Here is a 22,635-nt window from a genome sequence, read left to right as displayed (position 1 = left end):
GTTTACTTGTTTCAAAGACACCTTAAGACTTAATTATTAGAGGTTTTATCACGGCTTAACACGGCCCTCTAGGCCCAAGCATATCTAGGCAGTATAGAAAAACATTTGAAAAATGGAACAAAATCAGTAAATGTCCTGGATACTACGTAGAGTACCCACAATCTCAAATGCAAAACAATGCTGTATTTCCTCCCATCCACTCAACAAAAGCAACGAATGTCTTTTATACATCAGCAGATGACAACCAGAGAAAATACATCAGAGTCTAGCTGCACTGTAACCTAGTACATTCACACAGTTTTGATCCTCAGTTAGGATACAAGTTGCTCATCTTACATTAGCTCTGTCTGTGCCCTACAGTGCCATTGTGTTCCAAAGGCATCCTCCTCCATCACGTAACCATAGCTAGCCACCCTCCCTCCATCCCTCCCTCTGCCTCCAGCTCTCCTCAGCACCCGGCCCAACCCCCACCATCCTCGCACCTGATTGGCCCAGCCACAACAGCAGTGTGTGCATGCATACCGCCTGTGTGTGTGTGTGTGTGTGGTTGTGTGGAGGAGAGGGGCAGGGAGGTGGTGGAAAGTGGGTCAGTGAATAAATAGTGGCTATAGCTCGTGTCTGACGGGGGCCAGCATCACACTGCCTCTCTCTCTCTCTCTGCATCCTCACAGCACTGCTGCAAGGCCACTCCCGTCCTCTCCCCCCCTCTCTCCTTACACCAGCTGCAGCCTCTCTGCCTTGTCCTCTGCCTCTCCTGCTCCCTTCCTTCCTTCCACGCCTTCATCTCTCCATCTTCCTTCCTCTTTGCCGTTCTCATCTATCTTTTTGACTAATTCCCCTCTCCCATGCTTTAACACTGAAACCCACTTCCCTCTACCTCACTGATACCCACTACTACCACACCCTCTCCTCTCCTCTCCTCTCCTCACACCAGCTGCAGTCTTTTGGCTCACTCTCTGTCTCTCCTTCATCTTCCAGATCATCTCTCTTCCTTTCTACATCGCCTCCTTTCATGTCATCATTTACTTTATCTTCATCTCTTCTTCTGTCTCTCCCTTCGTCCTTTCTCTACTGTTTTCCACCTCTCCTCACTCCAGCAGCAGCCTTTCTGCCTTGCTCTCTGCCTCTCCTACATCCCTCCACATCATCTGTCCTTCCTTGCTCTTCTCCTTTCGCATCATATCTCCCCTGCCTCATGTCTTCTTTTGTGATAGCCCCCCCCCGTACCCTCCAGGACCATGGAGAGAGTCTGAAAGATGTTTTGCATAACACTGTTACAGATTTGTGGTTCTTATGATTGCTTGTAGCACCATGCTTATGGTTGCTTGTAATACCATAATCATAACATTTCTGCTTTAAGCCATATATTCAAGGGTTGCCTTAAGTACAGACTTACACATACATTGATTGCTTTTTCGAACTCTTGCATGAGCCGCCCAGCCCAATGGCCAAGATATCACAATGAAATGAAACTGAAGTTGAGGGAAAACATCACCCCGAATATTGCACATGGTTATAGTCAAAATGATGAGAAAAAAAGATACCATTCTCCTATAGATAAGGTGCTGCAGAAAGAAATGTTACTGGTACAACTGATAACTGTGTGAAGTCTCACCTCCAAGATGTCACCACAATCCTCCACAGGATGTGTATGCCTTGGCACAGTTCTTGTGCCACTTAGGTCCACATTGAGGACACTCTGACTGCCAGGCCTGACATACTTCAGATCGCTCTTTCTGGAGTCAGTTGTTCCACACAGTTCATAATTGTACATGTGCTTTAGTGTCCCTGTGCCCCCGACGTCTGCGTAAAGGGGCGGGTAATATGGAATGACGGGCAAATTGGCGTTTGATTTATAAAACAACTGCTCACGTCTCCACCTGTAGCACTTTACTGATAGTATGGCTATTATTGAAACGATGAAGAGAAATGACACAACTGCCAGCGCCAAGACGAGATAAAAAGTCAGGTTGTCGTTGTACTCCTTGTCGTGCGTAAAATCACTGAACTCAGAAAGCACTTCAGGGAAGCTGTCAGCTAACGCCACGTTAACGTTGACTGTGGCAGAGCGAGAGGGTTGTCCGTTGTCCTCCACTACAACAGTGAGTTTCTGCTTGACAGCGTCTTTGTCAGTGACTTGGCGCACAGTTCTTATTTCCCCATTCTGTGCACCGATTTCAAATAACACCCTGTCAGTGGATTTCAGGAGTTTGTATGAGAGCCAAGCATTCTGACCAGAGTCCACATCCACAGCCACCACTTTAGTGACCAGATATCCTATATCTGCTGAACGAGGTACGATTTCAGCCACTACAGAGGCACCAGACTGTACAGGGTACAAAATCTGAGGTGCGTTGTCATTCTGATCTTGGATGAAAACATTTACCGTCACGTTGCTGCTCAGAGGAGGCGAACCGCCATCTTGTGCCTTTATGTTTACGCTGAATGATTTAACCTGTTCATAGTCGAAGGATTTTGTAGCGTATATCACTCCAGTTTCCGAGTTAATAGATACCAAGGATGACACAGGTGTGCCTTTAAAATCACTATCCACTATGAAATATGATATTCGCGCATTTGGACCCAAATCTGCATCACTTGCTCGCAGTGCTAATATAGACAAAGACGGCGAGTTATTCTCCATGATGAAGGCATTGTATGTTTCATGCTCAAAAACAGGAGCGTAGTCATTGATATCTGATATCTTAACCGACAAGGTCTTCGAACTAAACTGAGGGGGGTTGCCATTATCTTTCGCTGTAACAGTGATATTATACACGGACATTTCCTCTCTGTCTAACTCTGAATCGGTTACCAGGCTGAAGTAGTCAGTTAAAGACGACTTTATTTTAAATGGGAGGCCACTGTCTATAGAGCATGTCACTTTGCCATTTTCATCTGAGTCATCGTCTTGCACGTTTATCATGGCTATGACTGTGCCAGGAGGTGCGTTCTCGGGTAAGGTGTTGGAATAGGACATAAGAGCCATCACAGGTGCATTGTCATTTACATCAGTCACCTCAATAATCACGTCAGTGGAATCAGACAACCCACCACGGTCTTTAGCTTGCACACTAAACTCCTGGACGGAAGATTTTTCAAAATCTAAATTGCCAATCAGTGTTATTTCACCAGTGGAGGCATCGATAGAGAATAACTCCTTTATCGAAGCTGTTGCATGCTCAAAATAATATTGAATACGAGCATATGAATCCGTGTCTGCATCTGTGGCATTTACAGTCATAAGCACTGTGCCTTTTGGCGTGTTTTCAGGAACAGATATTTTGTAAGAGTCGTGCGTAAATACTGGAGCATTATCATTGGCGTCAAGGATAACAATGTGGATCTTTACGGTACCAGATCGTTTTGGATTGCCTCCATCTACTGCAGTAAGGGTTAAATACATATGCTCTTCCTTCTCTCTGTCTAAAGGAGTTTGTAAAACCAGCTCGACATTTTTACTACTACCTGATCGCGTTTGTTTCTTTAGTGCAAAATGATCACTCGGATGCACAGAATAGCTCTGAAGACCATTCAACCCTACATCTGGATCCACGGCATTTTCGAGGGTAAAACGCGCACCGGGCGTGGCTGATTCACTTATTTCTAATAAAATCTCATTTTTGGGAAATGTAGGGCTGTTGTCATTGACGTCTAATATTTCCACAGTAACACGGTACAGCTCGATGGGGTTCTCAAGAATGACTTCGAAGCTGAAACTGCAGGCAGACATTGCGCCCGCACAAAGCAACTCACGGTCAATTCTCTCCTTGGTGACAATGTGTCCTCTCTCGCGGTCTAGGTCCACGTATTCACGGCCATTCTTTGAGAAAATCTGCGCTTTGCCAGTTACCAGTCTTTTAGCATCCAATCCTAAATCCTTGGCTATATCACCAACAAAGGACCCGGGAGCCATTTCCTCCGGCACAGAATACCGAACCTGCCCGACTACCCCTCCAAAACAGAGAATAAAAAGAGCAAAGACTGTCGTCCAAACCAATGCAGAATGTTTCCCCTTCATTGTGATGGTGTGAAAAAAATAGTCAGTAAAATGTATCCGGTAGGCTATAATCTGAGGTAAGTTCGATATTCACAGAGCGGCCGAGAACATCCTCTCGGGAAGGAGCACACACGACAATGAGTGCGTAAAAAACGGATAAAATAATATATTTAGCATGCGCAAATGTCTGAAAGTGGGTGGAACCGTCACTGGCCTTCAATAGGCTATTTTTCTAGTTTACCCAACAGCGACACAGTGAGTTCAAACAAGCAACTGCACACAATGACGTTATAATAGAAAACATTATTAATAGTTCTTATTAGGTCACAGAACCTCAGACTGTAGTGTACAAAGGCACTGTGGCAAAACATTTTCACTGTCTGTAGTGAGTAAGCGATACTTAACACAATATGCTGTCATTCGCTATGAATGCACTGTGTTCACCAAACTATACATTTTTGTTATGTACAGTAATTTCACGGTTTTGGATAAAAATACAACAATTTAATTGAAGCACAAGATATGCCACATCGGAGAAGGGAAATTAGTTATGCTATTTACTTAAGTGTACATGACCCGATCCTCACCTGTGTCTCAGCATCTCCATCTATGCGCATGCTGTTTGGCATGCGTAAAAGGGTCTGTGCGCCACTGGTGTCCAGACTCAGATTGCTCTGACTGCAAGGGCGCATGTACTTCAGATCACTCTTTCGTGAATCAGCCGTTCCGCACATATCGTAATTATAGATCTGCTTTAAAGTCCCCGTGCCCCCAACGTCTGCGTAAAGAGGTGGGTAGTAAGGTATCACCGGCAGGTTGCCATTGGATTTATAAAACATCCGCTCTCGTCTCCATCTGTAGCACTTCACTGACAGTATGGCGATGATGGACACGATGAACAGAAACGACACTACAGCCAGAGCCAAGACTAGGTAAAAAGTCAAGTTGTCATTGTACTCCTTGTCATGTGACATGTCCGAGAATTCAGAGAGCACATCAGGGAAGCTGTCTGCCACAGCCACGTTCACGTTGACAGTAGCAGAGCGAGAGGGCTGTCCGTTGTCCTCCACTACTACAGTGAGCTTTTGTTTCACAGCATCTTTGTCGTTGGCTTGACGCACAGTCCTTATCTCTCCATTTTGCGCACCGACTTCAAACAAAGCTCTGTCTCCTGCCTTCAACAGTTTGTATGTCAGCCAGGCATTCTGGCCAGAGTCCACATCCACGGCCACCACTTTGGTGACAAGATAACCTATGTCTGCTGAACGAGGCACCATCTCAGCTACCATACTGCTACTGCTACTTTGCACTGGATATAAGATCTGAGGTGCGTTATCGTTCTGATCCTGAATAACTATTCTCACGGTCACATTACTGCTCAGTGGAGGAGAGCCTCCGTCCTGCGCTCTGACGCTCACGTGGAATTCCTTTATTTGCTCATAATCAAAAGAACGAAGCGCCATTATTGCGCCGCTCTCTGCGTTAACAGAAACATACTCAGCAGACGACATTCCACTCACAGATGTGCCATCAAGAAAATAGGATATACGTGCATTGTTGCCATAGTCTTTGTCACTGGCTGTAACTGAAAATATGGACACACCCGGTGAGTTATTTTCTGTGATGTATGCCACATACGACTGCTGGTGGAAATAAGGGGCGTTGTCATTCACGTCTGATATCTTTACTGTCACTGTTTTGTTGGTAGAAAATGAAGGTGACCCTTCATCTTTAGCGGTGATGGTTATGTTATATTGAGACACCATCTCACGATCTAAGACGCCATCAGTGACCAGGTTGTAAAAATTAGGGGAGGGCGACTGAATGCGGAATGGTGAATCTGAGTTAATGGTGCATTTTACTTGCCCATTCTTTCCAGAATCTAAATCTTTTACATTGAACATGGCTATAACGGTCTCTGGAGATGCGTCTTCGGAAATGGGACTAGAGAATGACATCATACTTATGACAGGGGCGTTATCGTTGACATCAATCATTTCTATTAAAACTTTACTGGCATCTACCAACCCCCCTGAATCTGTGGCTTCAACTGTGATTTCATACTGCTTTTGTTTTTCGAAATCTAGTACATCGTTGACTGAAATGGCACCAGATGCTGGATCTATTTTGAAGAGGGATAAGGCTTTGCCAGCATGTTGTGAAAAAGAATAAGATATCTCTCCATTTGAGCCTTGATCAATGTCAGTAGCACTTACTGTAGCCACAACAGTGCCCTGCACTGCGTTCTCTGACAGAGATACTCTGTAAACAGATTCACTGAATTTGGGCGCGTTGTCATTTGCATCCAAAACAATAACACTAATTTTGACTGTGCCTGATTTCTGTGGGCTACCGCCATCAAATGCGGTTAAAACCAATTTGTGTTCGTGTTGTTTTTCTCGGTCGAGGGGCGTTTTTAAAATCATTTCAACATATTTACTATCATCATGTCGGGATGTTGTTTTCAGCGCAAAGTGATCAGAGGGATGAAGCGTGTACGACTGAAGTGTGTTTATACCTACGTCTGGATCGTGCGCATTCAGAAGAGAATACTTGGCACCGGTGACTGCCAGTTCAGTAATCTGAAAATTAATTTCTTTCTTGGGAAAACTAGGAGAGTTATCGTTAATGTCTAATATCTCTACGTCTACACGATGCAGTTCCATAGGGTTGTCTAGAATGATCTGGAAATGCAAAGAGCAGGGCGAGACCTGCCCGCAAAGATCCTCTCTGTCTATTCTCTCTTTCACAACCAGCGTGCCTTTATCTGCATTCAGACCGATGTACTCACGGCTATCCTCGGTAAATATCCGAGCTTTACCAGATTTCAGTCGTTTTATATCCAATCCAATATCCTGTGCGATGTTTCCCACTAGTGAGCCCTTTGTCATCTCCTCGGGAATGGAGTAGCGGACCTGCCCGTATGCCACCTCTGCGACACAAAGAAAGATCAGGAGAAGCCGCGTCTGCCATTTCCAAACACTGAGGCGACATATCCACATTGTGTGTATATCCACGATACCAGGTACCAGGTTGAAGAAAAGACGTTTTCTCAGACACTCCACTAACGAAAAACTATAATATTGACACGGTATCCCACGATTATGTGACTGAAACATCAAATCTAGACCTTACTAACGTCGAGGCTTCTCCAATGAGCATCCATCGACAAAATGATCTCGTCGTATGAGGGTGGAACTATAACGTAGCATGTCAGAATTTACCAACACTGGCCAACAGCGGCCCTTAGAGTCCAACTAACTTACTGCAACAGGGATGATGATAACTCAGAAAAATAACTATTTTTGTGATGATTATTAGTGATGCGCAATTTGGCACAATGGTGCGTAATTTGGGTTGGCATTTGACACAACGTGGACGTTTAATACTGGTGAATGAATTATATAACTGAGATTGTGTGTGTGTGTGTGTGTGTGTGTGTGTGTGTGTGTGTGTGTGTGTGTGTGAGAGAGAGAGAGAGAGAGAGAGAGAAGCGTCTGCCAAATGCAATGTAATGTGTGTATATGCGTGCGCGCGTGCTCGCTCGTACGCCGTGCATAGACTAATGCACCACTTTTGCATTTGAGACATTTACATAAAGTTAGAAGCATGACAAAAAAACAGTTAACAATATGCAGCCACACGTGGTATCCTGGTACACAACTGAGCTCACCTCGTGCTCTGTAGTGTCAGTATTTGCGAGATTCTTCAGCGCATGCGGCAGCGTAAGTGTTCCAGTGGAATCCAGACTCATCATACTCTGGCTAGGTCTGCCATATTTCAGATCACTCTTTCTAGAATCAGTTGTTCTGCACACCTCATAGTTGTACACGTGCTGTAGGGTACCTGTGCCCCCTACGTCTGCGTAAAGGGGTGGGTAGTATGGAATAACGGGGAGGTTTCCGTTGGACTTGTACAACATCCGGTCACGTCTCCATCTGTAGCACTTTACTGACAGTATGGCTATGATGGACACGATGAATAGAAATGACACCACAGCTAATGCCAACACCAGATAAAACGTGAGGTTGTCGTTGTATTCCTTGTCGTGCGTAAAGTCACCAAATTCTGACAGTGCGTCAGGGAAGCTGTCAGCTAAAGCCACGTTGACATTCACTGTAGCTGAGCGAGAGGGCTGTCCGTTATCTTCCACAATGACAGTGAGCTTTTGTTTCACAGCATCTTTATCAGTCACCTGTCTGATAGTTCTTATTTCTCCATTTTGTGCCCCCACGTCAAACAGAGCCCTCTCACCTGCCTTCTGCAACTTGTATGAGAGCCAGGCATTCTGCCCAGAGTCCACATCAACAGCGACCACTTTGGAGACGAGGTAGCCTACATCTGCTGTGCGAGGCACCATTTCAGCCACAAGAGAGCCACTTGTCTGCACTGGATAGAGAATCTGAGGTGCGTTGTCATTCTGGTCCTGAATAACTATTTTCACAGTCACATTACTGCTGAGCGGAGGGGAGCCTCCGTCCTGCGCCTTTACGCACACGCGTAATTCTTTTATTTGCTCATAATCAAAAGACTTCACAGCGGTAATCTGCCCACTTTCTGCGTGTATTGTCACATAATCTGATGGCGACATTCCTGTGACAGAGATGTCTTCGAGGAAGTAAGACACACGAGCATTATTACCCGTGTCCTTGTCACTGGCTGTAAGCGTAAATATGGAGACGCCAGGTGAGTTATTTTCCATGATATATGCCGTGTATGACGGTTGCTGAAAAACTGGCGCATTGTCGTTGACGTCTGATATTTTCAGTGTCATTGTCTTACTGGCGGAGAAGGGGGGTGAGCCTCCGTCAGTAGCTGTGATGGTTATATTGTATTCAGCCATCATTTCGCGATTGAATATCTGATCCGTGACCAGACTATAAAAATTGTTGGATGTTGATACTATTCTGAAAGGTAAATCTTTGTGAATAGAGCACTTCACTTGCCCATTCTTTCCCGCATCTATATCTTTTACATTAAACATGGCGATAACAGTCTCTGGGGCAGCGTCTTCGGGAATAAAACCAGAGAAAGATATCACATTAATAACTGGGGCATTATCATTTACATCAAGTACCTCAATTAAAACGTTGCTGGTATCAGTTAAATCTCCACTGTCTACAGCTTCAACGTTCAATTCATATTGTTTTGTTTTTTCAAAATCTAAAGGACCATTCACAACAATGTCGCCAGTTTTTGAATCGATACTGAACACATCCAATGCTTTGCCAGAGCTTTGCGCAAAGGCATATGTAATATCGCTGTTTGCGCCTATGTCTTTGTCACTTGCGCTCACTCTAAGGACAGTGGAGCCCTTTGTTATATTCTCTGCCAGAGACACTCGATAAACAGCCTCACTAAATACAGGCGCATTGTCGTTTGCATCCAAAACCGACACACTTATTTTGACAGTGCCAGATTTCTGTGGGCTTCCGCCATCTAATGCGGTCAATACCAAATTAAGCTGATCTTGTTTCTCTCTGTCAAGCAGTGTCTGCAAAACCATTTCGACATATTTAGAGCCATCCTGCCGGGATATTGTCTTTAAGGTAAAATGATCGGACGGATGGAGGGTATATGTCTGCAGCGTATTCACGCCTACATCGGGGTCGTGTGCACTATCCAAAGAATATCTTGCACCCGGAACAGCAGACTCGCTAATTTGAAATTGTATTTCTTTCCTAGAAAAACTAGGAGCGTGGTCATTAATATCTAGTATTTCTACATCAACACGATGCAACTCCATTGGATTGTCTAGAATAATTTGGAAATGCAAAGAGCAGGGAGTGACCTGTGCGCAAAGCTCCTCTCTGTCTATTCTCTCTTTCACAACCAGCGTGCCTTTATCTGCATTCAGACCGATGTACTCACGGCTATCCTCGGTAAAGATCCGTGCTCGGCCAGATTTCAGTCGTTTTATATCCAATCCGAGATCCTGCGCGATATTTCCCACTAGAGAGCCCTTTGTCATCTCCTCGGGAACAGAATAGCGGACCTGCCCGTGCGCACCCCTTTCAATGCAGACAAAAACGAGTACTAGCGTCCATAAAGAGCCAATATGTCGAAAGACATCGCCACAACAAAGACTCCCCATGATGGTACCACGACACAGACCAAAAGGGCGAGAACACAAATGGAGAAATTCCTCAGTGTGCACTATTAAAGTGCAAGTATCCAGAGAGTAACAATCCAAATGTATGTCGCCAGGGTGATGCGAATTTTGCTACCACGACGTCTGTGAGATGCGAACGTGTAAACTGCTGCTAAAATGATGTCATAAAGTGTAGGTGGACCTTCAAGTATGATGTCTCAAACAAAAGGAAGCTGGCCAATAGCGGCACTTACAGACCATAAATGATATTGCAGCAGTGTGTAAAATGAATACGCAGTGTAAATAACTAAGAGACTCACAATAAGACAACTATTATAGTCATCTGGAATTAATATTGCATATGGTGTAACTGCAGCCTATGCATGTGTGTGAAATATTACAGTGAATGTGTATCATTGCTACAGGAAGAGAGGAGCTGTACTTACAGTACAAATCGCGATACGAATAACAAATACTGAAAGTTAAAAAAAAAAAAACATTGTACATATTTTAGGCACGTGTACAACCAGCCAAAATGGCATGTCTCACCTGGTCGTCAGAAGTCTCAAAATTCTTTACGCCCCTTTGCGCATGCGGCAGTGTCTGTGTCTCCCTGGCATCAAGGCTTATGATGCTTTCACTGCAAGGCCCACTGTACTTCAAGTCACTTTTTCTGGAGTCTGTCGTTCTATACATATCATAGTTATAGACATGCTGTAGTGTGCCAGTGCCTCCCACGTCTGCGTAAAGTGGTGGGTAGTATGGAATGACGGGGAGCTGTCCATTTGATTTGTAAAACATCCTCTCACGTTTCCATCTGTAGCACTTCACTGACAGTATGGCTATGATGGACACGATGAATAGAAATGACACGACAGCTAATGCCAAAACTAGATAGAAAGTCAAATTTTCATTGTACTCCTTGTCGTGCGTAAAATCGCTGAACTCAGAGAGCACTTCTGGAAAGCTGTCTGTCAGAGCGACATTCACATTCACTGTAGCAGAACGAGCGGGCTGTCCATTGTCCTCCACAATAACCGTGAGTTTTTGCTTCACAGCATCTTTATCAGTCACCTGTCTGATGGTTCTTATTTCTCCATTCTGTGCGCCCACTTCAAACAGAGCCCTGTCTGTCGCTTTCTGTAGTTTATAAGAGAGCCAGGCATTCTGACCAGAGTCCACATCCACAGCCACCACTTTAGTGACCAGGTAGCCTACATCAGCTGAACGAGGTACTATTTCAGCTACAACAGAGCTACTCGACTGTACCGGATATAGAATCTGTGGCGCATTGTCATTCTGATCCTGAATAATAATTCTCACACTCACGTTACTACTGAGGGGTGGCGAGCCTCCGTCTTGCGCTTTTACGCGTATGGTGAGCTCTTTTATCTGTTCATAATCAAACGAGCGAGCTGCAACAATCATCCCACTCTCAGCATTCACAGAGATGCAGTCACTAGGAGATATCCCATTATCCGGAGACTCCTCAAGAAAATAAGAGACTCTCGCATTGTTACCCTTGTCCTTGTCTTTCGCCTCCACTGCAAATATGGTCGCCCCGGGTGAATTATTTTCCATTATATGTGCAGTGAAAGACTGTCGAGTAAAGAACGGGGCGTTATCGTTGACATCGGATATTTTCAATGTGATAGTTGTATTTGTAGACAAAGGGGGAGAGCCTTCGTCGGTGGCAGTAAATGTTATGTTATACTCAGGCACCTTTTCTCGATCTAAAACCTGATCTGTCACCAAAGAATAGAAATTAGAAGACGATGAGGTGATTCTAAAAGGTACATCTCTACTAACTGTACATTTAACCTGCCCATTTTTCCCTGAATCCATGTCTTTTATATTCAACATCGCTATAACTGTCTCTGGTGCTGAGTTTTCAGGGATAGAACTGGATGACGATATTACGCTGATAACTGGGGCGTTGTCATTAACATCACTGAGTTCAATCATTACTTTACACATATGTGATAATCCACCATTGTCAACTGCTTCTAAATTTAGTTGAAATTGTTTATATTTCTCATAATCCAAGTGACCTTTCACTGTGACCACACCGCTGTTTGGATCAACGTGAAAAAGATCCATAGCGCTACCGGAGCTTTTCGAAAACAAATACGTCACGTCTGCATTGCTCCCATGGTCTTGATCAGTGGCTGTCACCCTGACTACCTCGGTGCCTTCGACAGCATTTTCTGGTAATACAGCTCTGTAAACAGACTGAGTGAATACAGGCGCGTTGTCATTTGCATCTAAAACTCTCACATTAATCTTAACAGTGCCAGATTTCTGTGGATTTCCGCCATCATATGCCGTTAATATTAATTTATGTTCATCCTGCTTCTCCCTATCTAGAGGTGTTTGCAGTACCATCTCAACATATTTCGAACCATCGTGGTTTGCCATCGTTTTCAGTGTAAAATGGTCTGCTGGATTGAGGGTGTAGCTTTGGAGCGTATTCAATTCGACATCAGGATCAATTGCACTGTCTAGTGCATAAATTGTCCCAGGAAGAGATAATTCACTAATTTGAAAGTCTATCTCTTTTCTAGCGAACACAGGGGCATTGTCATTAATATCCAAAATTTCTACATCTATACGATGCAGCTCCATGGGATTTTCCAGAATGATTTGGAAATGCAACGAGCAGGGAGACAACTGGGCACACAGCTCCTCTCTGTCTATCTTATCCTGAACAACCAACGTCCCTTTGTCTGCATTCAGACCGATGTACTCACTACTGTCCTCGGTAAAAATCCTGGCTCTCCCCGATTTCAGTCTTTTAACGTCCAATCCGAGATCCTGAGCAATATTTCCCACTAGTGAGCCCTTCGCCATCTCCTCGGGAACAGAATAGCGGACCTGCCCGTGCGCACCGACAGCGAGGCAAACAAAAGCGATGAAGAGTCGCATCTGCCATTTCCAGGCTCCGGGAGTCTGAAATACACATCCTTCCAGCACGAATGGTGGAAACGACCGCATGTTTGAAAAGAACGGGTACAACAACAGATTGGAAATATTACAGCCTATACACTCGCTATTGTTACAAAATGTGGCTCCACTGATGTCAAAGATGTCTGAAACGTCCTCTTTCGCGCACGGATCTGCTGCAACAAGGGAGGGACAAGAGAAAAACAGAGGACTGACGTGTAAAGTATGTCATAGTGGTGCAATAAAACTGTTCAACAGCGTCCCTTAGAGTACCAACCAAATATTGCATGTACACACAGAGTGTAATTTAATTTGGAACAACCGTCACCCTCCAAAGCGCAAACACACAGTGTGCGCAATACCAGACACACCTTACAACAAAGATATAGCCAGGCCTGCCAATATATTTCTTAAACTCTAACTTTATCACATTTTACATAGTGAAAAATTAGGCTACATTAAAATGTGCTCGCCTTTTCACAATCAAGAGTCGGGTTGTCCTTGTGCCTATGCGTAAGAGTTAGCGGTGCTGTCCACACCAATGATGCTGCTTTTAATACATTGGTGGTTAAAAAAGGGGTCCTCTGGGTTTATGAAACATTCGCTCACATCCAGGGGCGTAGCAGCAAATTTTGGGCCCTAGGTGCAATCAGCTCCAATGGATATATACATCTTCATCAATCGGATTGTGTGAACCCCCTATAAACATGCGGCCCTGCTGACTCAGTCACACTTAACCCCATCTAATTTGTTTAAAAAAACAAAACAAAACAAAAAACAAACAACAATAAAATACATTAATTATTAAATTATTAACGTGCAACTGCAGTGTTATGAAGAGAAACGGTCTGCTTGGTCAAAATGATACGATTCCTCACCTGGTCGTCTGAAGACTCAAAATTCTTTACGCCCCTTTGCGCATGCGGCAGAGTCTGTGTTTCTCTAGCATCAAGGCTTATGATGCTTTCGCTGCAAGGCCCACTGTACTTCAAATCACTTTTTCTGGAGTCTGTCGTTCTATACATATCATAGTTATAGACATGCTGTAGTGTGCCAGTGCCTCCCACGTCTGCGTAAAGTGGTGGGTAGTATGGAATAACCGGGAGCTGTCCATTTGATTTATAAAACATCCTCTCACGTTTCCATCTGTAGCACTTCACTGACAATATGGCTATGATGGACACGATGAATAGAAATGACACTACAGCTAATGCCAAGACGAGATAGAAAGTCAAGTTTTCATTGTACTCCTTGTCGTGCGTAAAATCGCTGAATTCAGAGAGCACTTCTGGAAAGCTGTCTGTCAGAGCGACATTGACATTCACTGTAGCAGAGCGAGAGGGCTGTCCGTTGTCCTCCACAATGACCGTAAGCTTTTGCTTCACAGCATCTTTATCAGTCACCTGTCTGATGGTTCTTATTTCTCCATTCTGTGTGCCCACTTCAAACAAAGCCCTGTCTGTCGCTTTCTGTAGTTTATATGAGAGCCAGGCATTCTGCCCAGAGTCCACATCCACAGCCACCACTTTAGTGACCAGGTAGCCTATATCAGCTGAACGAGGTACTATTTCAGCAACAATAGAGCCACTTGACTGCACCGGATATAGAATCTGTGGCGCATTGTCATTCTGATCCTGAATAATAATTCTCACACTCACGTTACTACTGAGGGGTGGCGAGCCTCCGTCCTGCGCTTTTACGCGTAAGGTGAGCTCTTTTATCTGTTCATAATCAAACGAGCGAGCTGCAACAATCATCCCACTCTCAGCATTTACAGAGATGTAGTCACTAGGAGATATCCCATTAACCGGAGACTCCTCTAGAAAATACGATACTCTCGCATTGTTGCCTTTGTCTTTGTCTTTCGCCTCCACTGCAATTATGGTTGCCCCGGGTGAATTATTTTCCATTATATGTGCAGTGAAAGACTGTCGGGTAAAAAACGGGGCATTATCATTGACATCAGATATTTTTAGAGTTATAGTTGCATTTGTAGACAAAGGAGGAGAGCCTTCGTCGGTAGCAGTAATCGTTATGTTATACTCGGGCACCTTTTCTCGATCTAAAACCTGATCTGTCACCAAAGAATAGAAATTAGAAGACGATGACGTGATTCTAAAAGGTACATCTCGACTGACTGTGCATTTCACCTGCCCATTCTTCCCTGAATCTATATCTTTTATGTTCAGCATCGCTATAACGGTCTCTGATGCTGAGTTTTCAGGGATGGCGCTGAATGAAGATATTACGCTTATAACTGGAGCATTGTCATTGACGTCAGTGAGCTCAATAATGACTTTACACCTATCCGATAGTCCACCTTTGTCTGTTGCCTCTAAATTAAGTTGAAATTGTTTGTTTTTCTCAAAGTCTAAAGGGCCACTCACCGTGATCTCACCGCTAATGGGATCAACTTTGAAAAGATCCATAACGCTACCGGATCTTCTTGAAAAAGCGTAAGTGACCTCTGCATTTGGTCCCTGGTCTTGATCAGTGGCCGTCACTATCACTATCTCAGTGCCTTTAACAGCATTCTCGGGTAATACAGCTTTATACACAGACTGCGTAAATACAGGGGCGTTGTCATTTGCATCCAAAACTCTAACATTGATTTTAACAGTGCCAGACTTCTGAGGATTACCACCATCATATGCAGTTAATATTAACTTATGTTCGGCTTGTTTTTCCCTATCTAGAGGTGCTTGTAAAACCATCTCCACATATTTTGACCCATCGTGATTTGACATGGTCTTCAAGGTAAATTGGTCAGAGGGGCTTAGAGTATAGCTTTGCAGTGTATTCAATTCGACATCAGGATCATTTGCGCTGTCTAGTGCGTATCTCGTACCCGGAAGAGACGATTCAATAATTTCAAAATCTATTTCTTTTGTTGAGAACACTGGTGCGTTATCGTTAATGTCTAGAATTTCTACATCAATACGATGCAGCTCCATTGGATTTTCCAGAATGATTTGAAAATGCAACGAGCAGGGAGACAACTGGGCACACAGCTCCTCTCGGTCTATCTTATCCTTAATAACCAACGTCCCTTTGTCTGCATTCAGACCGATGTACTCACGACTGTCCTCGGTAAAAATCCTGGCTCTCCCCGATTTCAGTCTTTTAACGTCCAATCCGAGATCCTGAGCAATATTTCCCACTAGTGAGCCCTTCGCCATCTCCTCGGGAACAGAATAGCGGACCTGCCCGTGCGCACCGACAGCGAGGCAAACAAAAGCGATGAAGAGTCGCATCTGCCATTTCCAGACCCCGGGGAGCAAGAATGCACATCCTTCGAGCACGAATGGTGGAAACATATTTAGAATCAACGATGTTATCAGCAATTAACACTGGCAAAGCACTGGCAATAGCAGCCTATCCAAGGATTGTAACAACAAAATAAAGCAAAACCGATGTCGAAGATGTCTGAAACGTCCTCTCTCGCGCAGGGATCTGGTGCAACGAGGGAGGGACCAGAGAAAGACAGAGGACTGACGTGTAAAGTATGTCATATGGTCTACTAAAACTGTTCAACAGCGTCCCTTAGAGCATAAAGCAAATAGTGCATGTACACAAAGAGCGCAAATTCATTTGGAACACCAGCCATCCACAAAAGCGCATCAAAAGAAACAGTGTGCGTAATACCAGACAAACCATACACTGAACATATTGCCAGGTCTGCCAATATATTTCTTAAACTGTAGATTTTCCCCAAATAAGTTGAATATAGTAAAACACGGACATTAAAAACTTCTCACCTTTTCAGTATCATCAAGGATGAGTTTGTCCATTTGCCTGTGCGTAAGAGTTTGCGTTCCAGTGCTGTCCAGGCTAATCATGCTCTGACTACATGGCTGGTTATACTTCAAGTCACTTTTTCTAGAGTCGGTGGTTCTGCAGACTTCGTAGTTATAAACGTGCTGAAGAGTACCAGTTCCTCCCACGTCTGCGTAAAGTGGTGGGTAGTATGGAATGACTGGGAGATTTCCATTGGACTTATAAAACATCCTCTCACGTCTCCATCTGAAGCATTTCACTGACAGTATGGCTATGATGGACACGATGAACAGAAAAGATACTACAGCAAGAGCAAGAACTAAATAAAATGTCAGGTTTTCATTATACTCCTTGTCGTGCGTAAAATCTGTGAATTCAGAGAGCACTTCTGGAAAGCTGTCAGCCAAAGCCACGTTAAGCGTGACCGTAGCAGAGCGAGAGGGCTGTCCGTTGTCCTCCACAATGACAGTGAGCTTCTGCTTAATAGCATCTTTATCAGTCACTTGGCGAATAGTTCTTATTTCACCATTCTGTGCGCCCACTTCAAACAGAGCCCTGTCTGTTGTTTTTTGTAGGTTATATGAGAGCCAGGCGTTCTGGCCAGAGTCCACATCCACGGCTACCACTTTAGTAACTAGGTAGCCAGCATCTACTGAGCGAGGCACAATCTCAGCCAGCACAGAGCCACTAGTCTGCACTGGATAAAGAATCTGTGGGGAATTATCGTTCAAGTCTTGAATAATTATTTTGACACTTGCGTTGCTACTGAGAGGCGGCGAGCCTCCGTCTTGTGACTTCACTCGAATGTGGAATTCCTTTATTTGCTCATAATCAAAAGAACGAGCAGCCACAATCACGCCGCTCTCTGCATTCACAGTGACGTATTCTGACGCAGGCACGCCATTAACACTAGATTCGTCGAGGAAATAGGATACACGCGCGTTATTACCTGCGTCTTTGTCCAGTGCTTCTACAGCAAATATGGACACCCCTGCTGAGTTGTTCTCCGTAATGTAAGCTGTGTATGACTTTTGGGGAAAGAGAGGGGGGTTGTCATTTACATCAGATATTTTCAGCGTCATTGTTTTGTTTGTTGACAACGAGGGCGAGCCTTCATCTGTAGCTGTGACAGTAATGTTATACTCAGACTCCCTTTCTCGGTCCAAAATGCCATCAGTAACCAAACTGTATAAATTGGAACTTGATGGTTTTATTTGAAAAGGTGAATTTGAGTCAATACTACATTTCACTCGCCCGTTTTTGTCAGAATCGACATCTTTTACGTTGAGGATGGCGATGACCGTCTCTGGCACAGCATCCTCGGGCACTGGGTTGGAGAAGGAGATTACGCTGATAACAGGGGCGTTGTCGTTTACATCTAACACATCAATAAGGACTTTACTAGTATCTGTTAACCCTCCTTTGTCGGTTGCCTCTACATTTAATTCATATGTTTTTGATTTTTCGAAGTCTATTAGTCCGTTGACGATAATGTCCCCCGTGTCTGCATTGATATCAAAGAGGTCAGAAATGCTGTCGCTGCTCTGTGACAAAGAATAAACCACCTCTCCATTTGTTCCCTGGTCTGCATCTGTCGCACTAACTGTCAACATAACCGTGCCTTTTAACGTGTTTTCAGGCACAGACACTCTGTAAAGTGACTGCGTAAAAGCTGGTGCATTGTCGTTTGCATCCAGAACAACAATATTAATTCTGATTGTTCCAGATTTTTGTGGGTCGCCACCATCATACGCAGTTAATAATAATCTATGTTCCTCATTCGTCTCTCTGTCTAGAGGTGATTTCAGCACCATCTCTGCGTATTTTGTATTATCTGGGCGAGTTATGGTCTTTAATGTAAAATGATTATTTTGCTGCAGAGTGTACGACTGCAAAGCATTTGATGCAACATCAGCATCTTTCGCACTGTCAAGCGAGTATCTTGCACCCGGCACTGCCAATTCGCTAATCTGAAAATTCATTTCTTTCTTATTAAAAGCCGGAGCATTATCATTGATGTCTAAAATCTCTACATCTATACGGTGAAACTCCATAGGATTATCCAAAATGATTTGGAAATGTAAAGAGCAAGGGGTTACTTTTGCGCACAGCTCCTCTCGGTCTATTCTCTCTTTCACAACCAGCGTGCCTTTATCTGCATTCAGGCCGATGTACTCACGGCTATCATCGGTAAAGATCCTCGCCCGTCCGGACTTTAACCTCTTTATATCCAAACCAAGATCTTGAACGATATTCCCCACAACAGATCCTTTTGTCATTTCCTCTGGAATAGAATACCGGACTTGGCCACGAGCAACCTCCACAACAAAGAAAACCAGCACGAGGATGTGAGTCTGCCATGGCCGACTCTTCGGTATCGAGGTGGCTCTCTTTGTATCCTCACCACAAAGAGCCGCCATGTCGTAAACAACAAAAATATTCCAGACTGATAACGGTGCTTGATAAGAGCGTCCCTCGTTGTCGTAGACGCAACAACTGGATGAAAGTAATGCCAATGTCGAGCTACATTCGTTATTCTACGTGCGTAATACAATGAACACCGTCCTGCAAATGCGTTGAGGCACAAACAGACGAGCCTGCGAGTTTATGAACGTCAAGCTAGTGGGTGGACCAAGCCTTTCACAGATTGAAACACTGATCAACAGCGTCCCTTAGAGCACTGAGGAAATATTGCAGGAACAATTCACATATGTGGGTGTATTGCTATGCGTTTGTGCACAGGTGTATTTGGAATGCGTAATGCGCAACAACCAAACGCAAAGCCCATGACGCACAATGTTTCCAAGTGTGCATATTGTATATTTAAACATGCCACAGTATATCCCCTTTGTCCCTCTGACTGGGAAAATAAAAACAAACATAGGTACACCATAAAAACAACAGTGGCCTGGCAAACCTCACCTGGTCGTCTGAATCTTCACAGAGTAGGCTCTTGTGCGGAAGAGTCCGTGTTCCGCTGGTGTCCAGACTAATGATGCTCTGAGTGCTAGGTCTACCGTATTTGAAATCACTCCGCCTGGAGTCTGTAGTTCTGCACACCTCGTAGTTGTAAACATGCTTTAAAGTGTCTGTGCCACCTGCGTCTCCGTAAAGTGGCGGATAATACGGGATGACTGGAAGCTGACCGTTGGACTTGTAGAACATCCTTTCCCGTTTCCATCTGTAGCACTTCACTGACAGTATGGCTATGAGAGAGACTATAAACAGAAATGAAACAACTGCCAAGGCTAGAATGAGATAAAACGTCAGACTGTCGCTGAACTCCCGGTCCTGTTTCGTTTCATTGAACTCAGAGAGTATTTCAGGGAAGCTGTCAGCTAAAGCCACGTTAACGTTGACTGTAGCAGAGCGAGAGGGCTGGCCATTGTCCTCCACTATGACAGTGAGCTTTTGTTTAAGTGCATCCTTATCAATGATGGAGCGAATAATTCGGACCTCTCCATTCTGAGGGCCCACTTCAAACAGAGCCCTGTCTGTCGCTTTCTGTAGCTTGTATGAGAGCCAGGCATTCTGACCAGAGTCCACATCTACAGCCACCACTTTAGTGACCAGATATCCCACATCTGCCGAGCGAGGCACAATCTCAGCTACCACTGAGCCACTAGTCTGCACAGGGTACAGGATCTGAGGCGCGTTGTCATTCTGATCTCGGATCATTATTTTGACACTGGCATTACTACTTAATGGTGGAGAACCGCCATCTTGAGCTCTAACGCGAAAAGTGAAGGATTTGATTTGTTCATAATCAAATGGGCGCACAGCATGTATCACTCCACTCTCCGCGTTTACAGAGACATAACCAGAGACTGACGCACCGTTAATCGACGATTCCTCTAACAAATAAGACACTCTAGCATTTTGATTCCAGTCAGCATCATTTGCTTTCACGGTAAATATGGAAAGCCCAGGCGAGTTATTTTCCATAATAAAAGCCTCGTAAGAGCTTTTCTCAAACACGGGGGCATTGTCATTTACATCTGATATGTGTAAGGAGAGAGTCATGCTGCTTGACAGGGAGGGGGAGCCTTCGTCAGAGCACAGGATTGTGATGTTATATGATGGATTCACCTCACGGTCTAATGTGTCATCTGTCACCAAACTAAAGAAATTATTTGACGTGGACTTGAGTGTGAAAGGGATGTGGTCATCTATTGAACAGTGGACCTTGCCATTTTCTGCTGAATCTTGGTCCTGAATGTTTATCATCGTTATCACTGTGCCAGGCTTGGCATCCTCGGCAATGGTGGTCAGTTTCGACATGATATTGATCACTGGTTTATTGTCATTCGTGTCAATAACATCAACGACAACTTTGGTGGAATCGGTAAGCCCACCTTCATCACTTGCCTGTACGTGTATCTCATAGTGATGCGATTCTTCATAATCGATATTGCCAAGTACTCTCAATTCACCATCATCCTCGTTTATTTCGAATAATTCATGTATTTTGTCCACATTATTAGTAATCGAGTAGGTGATTTTGCCATTTGAACCATGATCTGCATCTGTTGCACTAACTGTTGTTACTATGGTTCCTTTCTGTGCATTCTCACTGATGGTTGCCTTATATAACGCATGCGTAAAAGCAGGCGCATTGTCATTCACGTCCAGCACAGTGACATGTATTTCAGCCGTGCCTGATAATTTTGGATCTCCCCCATCTACTGCTGTTAAAATCAATGTAATATGTTCCTTATGTTCTCTGTCTAAAGGTTTCTGTAAAATCATCTCCGCCGTTTTACCACCATCTGCCTGGTTTTGCAGTTTAAGTACGAAATTATCACTGGGATTCAAAGAATACGTCTGTAGACCATTCGTGCCGATATCAGAATCCATAGCCCTTTCCAGGACAAATTTAACACCGGGTACAGCAGACTCGCTAATCTTGAATTTCATATCATTCTTTTTAAAGGACGGCGAATTATCATTCACATCAGTCACCTCGACAGTTACACTATAAAATTCCATGGGATTTTCAAGAATAATTTGAAAGTGCAACGCACAAGGCGACGTCTGCCCACACAATGCCTCTCTGTCGATTCTCTCCTTCACAATCAGAAGACCCCGGTCTTTGTTCAGCTCGATGTAATCAGCTTTGTCATTCGAATAAATACGTGCCTTGCCAGATTTTAGCCTTTTCAAATCTAAACCTAAATCCTGCGCTATGTTTCCGACTACAGAGCCTTTCGCCATTTCCTCGGGAATAGAGTAGCTGACCTGCCCTTGTGCCGTCGAGCTCACGGCCAGGAAAAACAGCAGTAGTGGTACTTGCCGCGCTATTGTTCTGTCCGACATGTTTCTCCTCTGAGCAAGAACACAAATGGCGAAAGATAGATCCTTTCGAAGAAGAAAGATTAATCCGTTACGTCCAGTTATATTCCAAGTTCCCTTAAATTAGACCGTCATCTCCATGAATGCGTCTCTCTTTCTTTCTTCCGAATGCTACACTCGGCGTTTACCTCTTTCCGACTGATCTATGTCGTAGTTAAAGGGGTGGCACAGTTGGGTATGTCTACGCATAACAACAAAACGCTAACCAATAGCGTCCCTCTGAGTCCAATCTAAGAACTACACGCAACCTAATATCTTCATCCAAAGCCAAACGCAGTTTTGGGTCAGTAATTAGAAAGATGTGTTAGAAAACATAATAATTATTTAAAAAAATAGTAATGTTTAAAAATATAATGCCAAGGCAAATAAATTAGTAAATTAAAATGCATTAAGCTTTAGGGGAGTAGTTCAAGCATCACAAGTCCACAACACACACAGACCAAGCAGTCAGCCTGCGTTGAGAGGCGCTTCA

At 44.2% G+C, this 22,635-nt stretch overlaps 8 protein-coding genes across 12 annotated transcripts in view; all 8 read right to left on the bottom strand.

Annotated features, from left to right (window-relative positions):
- The window catches only part of LOC134440135 (protocadherin gamma-A2-like), a 138,298-nt gene that overhangs the window by 45,276 nt on the left and 70,387 nt on the right, over positions 1-22,635 (bottom strand). The window lies entirely within an intron of this gene.
- LOC134440657 (protocadherin gamma-A11-like) lies at positions 1,258-4,021 on the bottom strand. The gene has a single exon (XM_063190782.1). It carries the CDS (start codon positions 4,019-4,021, stop codon positions 1,520-1,522), a length of 2,502 nt encoding a protein of 833 aa, XP_063046852.1. The 3' UTR covers positions 1,258-1,519.
- On the bottom strand, positions 4,442-7,409 carry LOC134440136 (protocadherin beta-15-like). The gene has a single exon (XM_063190088.1). The coding sequence runs from the start codon at positions 7,117-7,119 to the stop codon at positions 4,558-4,560; it is 2,562 nt and encodes an 853-aa protein (XP_063046158.1). The 5' UTR covers positions 7,120-7,409; the 3' UTR covers positions 4,442-4,557.
- On the bottom strand, positions 7,539-10,373 carry LOC134440139 (protocadherin gamma-A11-like). Its single transcript, XM_063190091.1, has one exon. The coding sequence runs from the start codon at positions 10,092-10,094 to the stop codon at positions 7,602-7,604; it is 2,493 nt and encodes an 830-aa protein (XP_063046161.1). The 5' UTR covers positions 10,095-10,373; the 3' UTR covers positions 7,539-7,601.
- LOC134440140 (protocadherin gamma-A11-like) lies at positions 10,491-13,190 on the bottom strand. The gene has a single exon (XM_063190092.1). The coding sequence runs from the start codon at positions 13,083-13,085 to the stop codon at positions 10,602-10,604; it is 2,484 nt and encodes an 827-aa protein (XP_063046162.1). The 5' UTR covers positions 13,086-13,190; the 3' UTR covers positions 10,491-10,601.
- LOC134440656 (protocadherin gamma-A11-like) lies at positions 13,847-16,619 on the bottom strand. The gene has a single exon (XM_063190781.1). The coding sequence runs from the start codon at positions 16,349-16,351 to the stop codon at positions 13,847-13,849; it is 2,505 nt and encodes an 834-aa protein (XP_063046851.1). The 5' UTR covers positions 16,352-16,619.
- Positions 16,565-19,231, bottom strand: LOC134440655 (protocadherin gamma-A11-like). Its single transcript, XM_063190780.1, has 2 exons — positions 16,793-19,231; positions 16,565-16,576 (listed from the first exon to the last, which is right to left on the bottom strand). Exons 1-2 carry the CDS (start codon positions 19,229-19,231, stop codon positions 16,565-16,567), a joined length of 2,451 nt encoding a protein of 816 aa, XP_063046850.1.
- LOC134440138 (protocadherin gamma-A11-like) overlaps positions 19,335-22,635 on the bottom strand; it is a 3,321-nt gene continuing 20 nt past the window's right edge. The window contains exon 1 of the mRNA XM_063190090.1: positions 19,335-22,635. This exon is cut by the window's right edge and continues 20 nt beyond it. Coding sequence (XP_063046160.1) covers positions 19,635-22,127 — 2,493 coding nt within the window. The 5' untranslated portion in view covers positions 22,128-22,635 and the 3' untranslated portion in view covers positions 19,335-19,634.

The sequence above is a fragment of the Engraulis encrasicolus genome, chromosome 23, assembly GCF_034702125.1.
Source record: "Engraulis encrasicolus isolate BLACKSEA-1 chromosome 23, IST_EnEncr_1.0, whole genome shotgun sequence".
NCBI lineage: Eukaryota > Metazoa > Chordata > Actinopteri > Clupeiformes > Engraulidae > Engraulis > Engraulis encrasicolus.
Note: the sequence above shows the minus strand (reverse complement) of the source record. Positions and strands in the feature narration are given on the sequence as shown.

What these genes read in the sequence shown, in the direction of transcription:
- LOC134440140 (XM_063190092.1), bottom strand. Translation starts at nt 13,085, where the DNA reads ATGCGGTCGTTTCCACCATTCGTGCTGGAAGGATGTGTATTTCAGACT.
- LOC134440139 (XM_063190091.1), bottom strand. Translation starts at nt 10,094, where the DNA reads ATGGGGAGTCTTTGTTGTGGCGATGTCTTTCGACATATTGGCTCTTTA.
- LOC134440136 (XM_063190088.1), bottom strand. Translation starts at nt 7,119, where the DNA reads ATGTTTCAGTCACATAATCGTGGGATACCGTGTCAATATTATAGTTTT.
- LOC134440657 (XM_063190782.1), bottom strand. Translation starts at nt 4,021, where the DNA reads ATGAAGGGGAAACATTCTGCATTGGTTTGGACGACAGTCTTTGCTCTT.
- LOC134440656 (XM_063190781.1), bottom strand. Translation starts at nt 16,351, where the DNA reads ATGTTTCCACCATTCGTGCTCGAAGGATGTGCATTCTTGCTCCCCGGG.
- LOC134440655 (XM_063190780.1), bottom strand. Translation starts at nt 19,231, where the DNA reads ATGGCGGCTCTTTGTGGTGAGGATACAAAGAGAGCCACCTCGATACCG.